Below are 9767 nucleotides of genomic sequence, written 5' to 3' on the forward strand. Positions count from 1 at the left end.
ATAGATCCCCTTCCAAGTGGTTGACAGTGGTAGCCGGGCACCATCTAGTTCTTCTGGTCTCATAGTCGTATAGGCTGCAGATCGGATGGTGTACCAGAGGCTAGGACTAATTGTTTCCATGAATTTTGTTTTTCTTCATTCTTCTCTCCTCTGGACGCAGAGAGACCCATCGTTGCATCTAGATGGCAGCGTGCAAGCTTTTAAGATCCCAGTTGCTACTTACCAAAGTAGGAGGTGGAACAATGTTTTGTGTAGTATGTTACCCCAATTAAGCTTGATGTCCCCTGTGACTATGGTCCTGAGCCCACAGGTTCAACTACTCAGTCACTCTGGGTAGCCGGCTGTGACCAAGCAGTGACTACAACCTTGCCCCTTGTCAGCTCTACTATACATCTGGGGATTCAGATCATACACATAAACTTATAGGACCATTGTCTACCAACCCTATACATATTCTTGGGTACACGCCCTGCTTCATAGTCATACCTACTAGTTCAGCATACAGGCCTTTTCTAAACTAGGAACGGAAAATAAGTGGCACATGTATCACCACTAACCTTTCCATACCGAAGGCAGTCATCACTAATCAATCACAGCACTCTGGAACAAAGCCTGAATGTGGACTCAATCTCCTACTCAACAGAGCTCCCAGTAGCTATGACCAGTCAATTAGACGAGCCACAGGAAGCAAAATCTTTTTGCAACCACAGGTCTAAATGATTGTTTTGATTTGTCCTGACCACTCTAGTATTTATGCATAGCAAAATCAATATTTTAAGGTCCCCAGGTCTCTAAGTCCACTTAAAGACTGAAGCCTAAAGTAGGCCATCTGGGGCCAGGCTTAAGCTAAGTATAAAAAGGGGTCAATGTTATGTTTAGATGGTTCAGCCTTTTCTTTCTATTGCTTTTATCTCCCTCCATGATAATAACCCTCTCCTAATAGACATGGAAGGAGCTCTGGTGGTGACAAGACTACCTATAGCCTCATACACATCATTGTTGATTATACAGAACAGGGAGTTCCAAATCCTTTAGGGTACCAATTCCCAAACATAAGTGGGCTTAGGAATCACAGGATGAGCTTGTTAACAAGCAGAGTCCAAAGCCTCATCCTAAGCATTCTGACTTAGTGAGGCTGGAACGAGACCCAGAAAAAGACAGTTTGGGCAGACACCACACTTCTAACTCAGGTAGTGCCAGGTCACTCTTTTTTGGATTCCTTAACTTGCTGTTGTCCTTTGGTTTAGGGGTTCACATGCATGGATGCCCTTCTAGAATATTTTCAAGTATATACGAGAATATTTTGCTTTCAGAAAACTTTGGATTGAAAAGAATTATCAAAGGAGATAAATCAGGAAATAACCTCTTTCATTGCAAATACATCTTCAACATACTAAAGGATCTGGTCGTTCCAAAAGCCAGCTTCCCCAGTGTGTTTAAAATAGGATTTAAAAATATGATTCATACTCAAGTTTCTGAAACCTAGCTATTGCAGAAAGAGATTTTATGTTCCTCTGAGTATATAAGGAGCCCCAGCTGACACAAACAGGTAAGTGCTCCACCCTGAGACTTAAAGGTTGGCTGCTGGAAGCCACCCAGAGGTATCAGAAGACAGGCCTGGTGAGCGGCTTCCAAAAGATCACAGCCTTGAAAACCCAACGGAGCAGTTCGACTCTGCACACACGGGGGCACCATGAGTCACCAATGACTTGATGTCAGCTAACAGCAACTGAGAACATAGTTTTTAATTTGATACAGATATTTTTTAAACAATAATAAATGAGTTCTCAGGTACTTAATCAGGGGCACTTAAAAATAAACTAAAACCTTGTAACTAGAATGGAAAAAACTCAACCTTCCTGTTCATAGAGGAGCTCTGGTGGCATAGTGCCTAAGGCACTTGACTGCTAACCAAAAGGCTGGCGGTTCAAACCCACTAGCCACTCCTCAGAAGGAAGGTTGGGCAATCTACTTTTGTAGTGATACTGCCTCGGAAACCCAAGGAGGGGTCGCTATGAGTCGGATGCTCTTGTTTAGAGAACTTCTTTCTCCTGTCTGGCATCCTCCCTCTAGTGGTGGCTAGAGCTGGCTTTGACTAAATTGCATGCATCTCTGCTTGGCTGTGTTCAGTGAGATCACATTGCTAGCTTGAAATCAGCCTTTGTGGCAGTATGGAAATTGGCCAGTGCAACAAATCAGGGCCTTTTTTTTTTTAACTCCCCGATTGCTGGTTTACCAGCACACCACTGCTCTTGGCTCTCAGCTTTGTTTCTCCCAAAGGCAGAACTTTTCTGTCTGCATAGATTATAAAACTACTGGTCTCTTTGTTCTGACTCCAAGACTACTTTTCCACTTCACTTTCTACATGAGGAATAGCATCATCATTTCTTTCTCTTTCTCAGGTCCAGATCCGTGCGTGCTAATGTTTTCTTTTTCTCTCCAGCCACCTTAATAGTATCTTTTAGCTTTGTCTTCAGGCAAGAGCATGTACTGGAGAATGTAAAGTACTCCTCAGCTATGTTGATGAAACAGAAAACAAACAGTTTTCATTAGCAGAACACTTTCTAATTCTAACTTTGGGATGTCATGCTTTCTTTCCTATCTAGCTTCCTACTCCTCCCTGAAGCAACATTCCAGGCCCATCTTATCCTTTCGGAGACCACTGCTACTGATGCTAACTAAGCCTCATTATGGATTCATCTCTAAACCAGACAGAAATAAAAGCCATGAGAGCAAGAGACTTGCTCTTGCCAATTCACGATTACCTCTCAAGTAAAATGGGATGAAGGGATGTGAATTGATAGAGTTCAAGGTCATATTAAGAGTTCGTAGAAAAACATTCGCTCTCTCTGCCTCTGGCACCAAAGGGCTTGTTTTCTTGCTAACGTAGAAAGGAAGAAGTGAATGTCCTCATAAAGGAAAGAATGTGGGTGCCTGTTGCTGTACCAAAAGACTCTGATAACAACAGCACCTGGAAGCATTTCCCGGGAATTTGAGCTGTGCCAGTGTAAATTCTGACCTAATGAAGGTGCTGATGGCCATCAGTACCATCAGAGCACAAACAGTGGCCGGAATGAGGCTGGGGGATTCCCTGGCCCCTTCATTCTCCGGTTCTTATAAAAAGAATATGACACTGATTAATTCTTGAGCCTTTAGAAATGGATTATCCAGGTGGTAGACTCTTTCCTTCTGAGTCAGAGAGCTGGAGAGGATCCATGCCAGTCCTTTTATTTTTCAGGTGAAAGTGAGACTCAGAGAGGTTAAGTGACTTGCTGAAGGTCACACAGAAGCAGAACAGGGATAAGAGATCAGGTTCCTGAGCTCCAGCTCAGGGTTCTTCCCAATACCCACCCCCATACACACACAGACCTTTCAATTGACTGGCACAAGTGTTTACAGGTTCAGCTGGGGACTCACTGATTAATAAGCCACACAGACCCACTCTCTGCCTTCCAGAAGTTTGCAGTCCAGTGTGGGCTGACATTTCTCGCAGTACCTGCCTGATTGCATCCCTTCTGCCACTGAGCATTCTGAGCTTGTATTAGCATTGCTTCTGTAGCAAAGCCCCACTTCTGGGTCCCGTGGAGCAGTTAGAAGAGGAAGTTGAGACCTGGAAGCTAAGTGACTTGCTCAAGACCTCACAGTAACAGAATCTGGCTGCAGAAAGAACTTCCAAGGCTGACTAACTAACTGGTGGGCAACTTCAGCATTCTTGTTGGCAACTCCGCCCTGCACATAATGTGATTGACTTATAGAGCTGGTAGCCATATAATTTATCATCCACACCAGGACATTCTGAGAGTGAATGGAGCTGCCAGAACAAGTGTAAACCGGGGTTGCACCAGACACACCAGGACATGTGGTCATCCTATTTACACGTAACTCTCCTGGCATAGGTCATTGACCAAGGTCAAATGCAAATAGGAGGCTGGATGAATGAAACTCAGGTTCAGCATGACTTTCTTTCAGTCTGGAACTTCACTCTGTCAGGACATGTCCTTAGAATACTCAGCAGTAACACGCCACTTATTATGATCTTGATTTATGACCCTTCATCTTTGCAAACCAAGGTGATTGTGGCTGTGCCACTTAAGTAGAGGAATTTGAAGGCTGTGGAGCTTATACCTCCCAGCTCTCACTTAACTGGAAGAGAACTGATGATGTCTTCCAGCAGACCACAGCTGCCGCTGACTCCTCCCTCCAAAAAAGCCTACTTAGGAATGTTCCAGAGAAGAGAGTGCACCCCATACCCTCCCTAACCTGTACCTCCTCCTCAGCTTTATAGGCTCTTTCAAGCTGCATCACCCCCCCATGATAGGACTTCAGATCCTGTTTAGAGTCCCCTCCTTGTACCCCAGGACCCTCCTCTTTCTCCACTGCTACTTCAAGCGACATGAAAAAGGCTTGAAAGCAGGTTGATCACAGGACCATGGCAGCTCACCACAGAAAGTGTTCTGATCATGTATTCCCAACAACAGCCACATATTCTGAAATAACCAATATGTGGTCTGACATGCAGACGTGTATTTATGGAGAGAATGGAACGGAATTATAAATTGAGGCCATCTTAGAAAATTCAGAATGTAGCCTTAGACTCAGATACAGTGAGGCAGAGGAGCAGAGTGGCTGAGAGCTTGGGCTTATTCTTAGGCTTGTGTCCTAAGCTATCTTTGTGACTTTGGAAATCTCTGTAAAACTCCGTGTTATCACACATGAAATGGAACAAAAAGAGTCCTTGCCTCAAGGGCTATTGGGAGTATTAAATGAGATGGTGCATATAACGTTTTCACAACAGAGCCTACCCCAGAGTAGCTGTTTTGGGGGATGGGACTTCTCTCAACTTAGATATGTCAAGAAAGAGACTATGGATTTTTTTTTTTTTTTCCCCTTAACTAAAAGTTTGCAGAAGCTCCCACAAGAAGGGGAAAAGAAGGGGAATGTTGTGCTTTCTTCAGTGACTAAACCAGTATTTTTGCTCCCTTACAGGGATCTCGGAAGCTTCTGGAACTCGTCAGGTACCACATTGTCCCATTTACCCAGGTTGGTCCCATTTTTTTCTGTCTTTATTTTCCCACCCTTTCAAGATATTGGACCTGGTCTTGAGTGCCAATATTTTTTTGTGCTAGAAAAAGTATGATGCTTGTACTTTATCTGTGGCTCTAAGTGAACCCTCAACCACGAATAAGTCTATTATTGAAGGAATCTTCAAAACCGCAAAAACTTGTGACACCAAAGCGCTGATTATTTATTTCAGGATCTTGAAGTCTATTTCCTTCTGTTGAAGACTAAGAAATAGGCGTCTTCATGCTGCTCTGAATGTCCCTATTCATTCCTTTCATTTCAGCTTGAAGTGGCCTCACTCATTTCAACCCCTCACATCAGAAGCATGGCCAACCAGATCATACAGTTTAACACAACCAACAATGTAAGTGGAAAATCTACTTCTGGTATCATAGGCATATGAATTTTTGCTTTGATTTTGACTATTCGTCAAGATATCCTACCTCTACACTAACACGCAGGCCTAAATCTTTATGATTATTTCATTCGTTAATTCAAACATTTGCTGAGCAATTGCCATGTGTGAGATTCTAAGCCATCTTAGAAAATTCAGAATGTAGCCTTAGATACAGTGAGGAAGAGAAACAGAGTGGCTGAGAGCTTGGGCTTATTCTTAGGCTTGGGCTTATTTCATTGCCAGAGAAAATGCAATGAAAAAGGAGGCTCACATCCCAATACGGTAATGAAACCTTAAACAACTAATTAGCTAAATAGTTAGCTATTTACTTGTAATTTTAATAAGTGCCACCAACAAGAAGTTTAGAGGGCTGTAAGAGCAAATAACAGGAGGAGGCTGAGCTAGTTGAAAAGTCAAGAAGTACTCAGTGAATGAGGAAGTGATGTTTTGGCCAAGCTTTGAAGAATACGTAGAAGAGAACTTGGGGCAGAGATGAGTGAAAAGGAGTTCCAGGAAGAAGGGAGAGAATGTGCAAAGGCCCTGATGTGGAAGGGAACATGACTTATTTAAGAAACTTAAAGAAGACAAGGTTATTCAACTAAGGAAACCCTGGCCTGTAATATCAGCAAAAGTCTAATAGCGTAGACCTTATATCTCCTATTGATTCACTGTTGATAACAACAATGATGACCACTCATCCTTTCATCAGATACCTGTTGAAGGCCTACTATGTGCCAGGCACTGATTCAGATGCTGGGGATAGGCCAATGAACAAACAGATAAAAGTCCCTGATTGCATGGTACATTTGTTCTAGTAATTAGGGGGATAGACAATAAAAGTTAAATAAGTTCACTATGTCATATGTTAAAGAGTGATAAGCACTAAAGAAAAAAACAATAAAGTAGTGAAGGAGAGCAGAATGTGTCAGGATAGGCATGGGGCTGCTATGTTGGGTACAGTGCCTAAGAAGTCTTCATGGAGAAGAAAATGAGCAAAGGCCTGAAGGAAATGAGGCAAAAAGCTGTGTGAATGCCTGGGAAGAGTATTCCAGAGGAAGGGAACAAGTGCAGAGGTACAGAGCAGGGAGCGTGCCTGATCTGTAGGAGGAACAGCAAGGAGCGTGGCTTCAACAGAGCGAGCAAAAGGGAGAATGCTCGGTGCTATGGATTGAATTTTGTTTCCCAAAAATGTATAATGGAATCCTAACCCCTGTACCTGTAGATATGACTTTGTTTAGAAATAGGCTTTTTGTTTGTTTTCTTTTGCTTTATTTGGAAATAGGGGGTTTTCTTTTGTTATGTCCTAGCAGAGTAGTGGGTGCCAAATCTGATCACCTCGAAGTTATAAAAAGAACAGAACAGTCACAGAGGCACACATGAGGGGAAGACACCATACAAATTATTAGAAGCTGAAACAGAAAGAGAAGGACCTCCCTAGAGCCCTGAATTCAGACTTCTCATCTTGAACTGTGAGAAAATAAATTTCTGTTCTTTAAAGCCACTCACTTGTGATACAGCAGCCCTGGGAAACAAAGACAGTAGGGAAGGAGGTCCAGGCAGTAAGAGAGAGGGAAAAGAGATGGGACTAAGAACTCATGGTAAGAACCTAGGCTCTTACTTGGAATGAGATAAGAAGCAATTGTTGTTGTTGTTGTTATGTGCCGTTGAGTCGGACCCAACTCATAGCGACCCCTCCTTGGGTTTCCGAGGAAGTATCACTACAGAAGTAGATTGCCCCATCTTCCTTCCGAGGAGTGGCTAGTGGGTTTGAACCTCCAGCCTTCTGTTTAGCAGTCAAGTGCCTTTTAGGCACTATGCTACCAGAGAGAATTTTAAGCAGTGGAATGACAATGTCAAACATAGATTTTCATAGGGTTAGGAGGCTATTATGTTGTTTTAAGCCAGAGAAGGATGATGGTGAATCAGACCAGAGTGGTCACAGAGAAGTGGTTGGATTCTCAATATATTTTGAAGGTTGACTCAATTGAATTTACTGGAAGACTGAATGTAGGATGGAAAGAGAGGAAGCCAGGGGGGGACTCCTGGGTTTTTGACTTGAGCAACTGGAAGAGTGGAGTTACCATTGATTCAGAGAAGGAATATTGCAGGCAAAGCAGGTTTGAGGAGAAAGTGGGGATGAGAATTTGTTCATTTTGTGCTTCCTTAACTAAAACATAAGCAGGAACTTGTCTGTGTTTTTTCACTGATGTATTGTCAGCTCCTAATCCAAGGTCAATAAATATTTTTGAATGAATGCATCGTCCTTTCACCAGAGAGCAGTAAAACAATTTACCAAGGTTACATAACAAATACATTGTAGAGCTGGGACAACTCTGCTTCTCCCTCCCAGCCCAGCATCTGTGAGGAGCATTTCTGTGAGGAGATCCTTGCCTTATGTAATCATTTCCTAGGTCTGCCACAACAAAGTGCCATGGATGGGGTGGCTTCAAACCACAGCAGTTTATTCTCACACAGTTCTGGAGCCTAGAATTTCAAATTCAGCATGTCAGCAGGGCCATGCTCTCTCCAGAAGCTCTAGGGGGAAGATCCTTCCTGTCTCTTCCAGCTTCTGGAACTCTCAGGCGCTCCTTGGCTTGTGCGAGCATCACTCCAATCTCTGCCCCTGTTTTCACACAGCCATCTTCCCTCTCTGTCTCTTCTCCCCTTCTTCTAAGGACACCAGTCATATTGGAGTAGGACCCACCCTACTACAGTATGACCTCATGTCAACTTAACTAATTACATCTGCAAAGACACTATTTCCAAACAAGTTCAAACTCATAGATGCTGTGAGTTAAGACTTGAACATACCTTTGTGGAAGACACAAATCAATCTCTAACCCCTGCTGCCAGTCAAGAATTCATTTAACAGAATCATACTTCCCTATGAGTCAAGCCCTTCTCATAGCAGCTCCCACTCAATTAAGTGAAGTGAATAATTTAGAGAGGTCGCCACCATTCAGGCTGCCCAGTGATCCTGCAGTACAGAATGAAACATGTCATTGCTTCTTTCCAGGGACAAATTCTTGCAAACGGTGTGGCAATGGAAGAAATTGAAGTTGCTGCCAAAAATGGCAGAATTTACACCCTGACTGGAGTTCTCATTCCTCCTTCCATCACCCCAATCCTGCCTCACCGATGTGATGAAACCAAGAGAGAGATGAAACTGGTAAGACAACTGGGAAAATGGACAAGGGCAGCTAAGGAGCCAGTCCCTCAGAGCCAACAACGGGCCACTCCTCACGAGTCTGAAGAGGTGGGGAGAGCTTTAGCTACCAGAGCCTCGTCCCTGTTTTCACAAAGAGACAGGTGGGCCTGAGGTCGAAGCTCATAAATTGTGAACCAAGATTCCTTGGAGAATTTCCCCAGGGCTCTAGGAACAGATGGAGGTTGTCTTGCCCCATGGAACTTAAGATCAGTTTCCTACCTTTACCTGTCCCTGTCCTGTCACCTGGGACCACCTGCTCCAAGCCCACAGCTTCTCTTCTCTCTAAAACAGACTTTCAATAGAGTTTCTCTCAAGTGGATGATCCGGCCAGCTCATCAATCACCTTTCTGTAGTTCTTTTCAAATACCAAAATTTCTGTTTTCCTATGAGCTTGTGTACCCCCCAATGGCCCTTCCTGTTTCCATTGTGGCTTTGTGGCTCAGCCAGTTTCAATCAGCACACCTCAAATATCAGCACCTTCATATATGCCATCCTTTGGTTCCCATGGAAACCATAACCTTAAAGTTGTTGTAATAATAGGTCTAGGTCTTTCTTCTCAGGACACTTCAATAATACCTTGATTGTTCTCGCAGTATCCTTAGAACATGGACATTGAACAAGGAATTTTAAAAATTAGGGAAGAAAAACTGTTGTCATCAAGTCAATTCTGACTCATGGCCAGCCCATGCGTGACAGAGTGGAATTGCTTCATAGGGTTCTCTTGGCTGTAACCCTTATGAAAGCAGATTGCCAGGCCATTGAAGCTACTGGGTTTGAACCACCAATCTTTAGATTATGCCACACAGGGATACTAGAATAAGAAATAATGGCTCCACTTTATAGATTTGATTTTTTTCATAGATCCCTCTTCTTGTCATAAAGGCTGGGAATAGCTGGTTAAGCATCTGGTATAGGATTGTGGCCGGTTTCTTAGATTCCAGATTTCTTGCTGTAATGACCCTGATATATGTTGATGTAATGTAAGTAATAATTCTGATATATGATAGCCTGCTGGGGATGGTACCAGTCCTTCATGTTTGTCAGATACCAGCTGGGGCATGTAGTTCAATTCTGAGCACCCTTTGTGTGTGTGTGTGTGTG

At 43.3% G+C, this 9767-nt stretch overlaps 1 protein-coding gene across 1 annotated transcript in view; it reads left to right on the forward strand.

Moving 5' to 3' along the window:
• STAB2 (stabilin 2) overlaps positions 1 to 9767 on the forward strand; it is a 228909-nt gene that overhangs the window by 82149 nt on the left and 136993 nt on the right. The window contains exons 15-17 of the mRNA XM_007952402.1: positions 4987 to 5040; positions 5345 to 5425; positions 8475 to 8627. Coding sequence (XP_007950593.1) covers positions 4987 to 5040; positions 5345 to 5425; positions 8475 to 8627 — 288 coding nt within the window. The remainder of the gene's footprint in view (positions 1 to 4986; positions 5041 to 5344; positions 5426 to 8474; positions 8628 to 9767) is intronic.

Source organism: Orycteropus afer, unplaced genomic scaffold, assembly GCF_000298275.1.
Source record: "Orycteropus afer afer isolate SDZICR_OR568_19922 unplaced genomic scaffold, OryAfe1.0 scaffold00334, whole genome shotgun sequence".
Lineage (NCBI taxonomy): Eukaryota > Metazoa > Chordata > Mammalia > Tubulidentata > Orycteropodidae > Orycteropus > Orycteropus afer.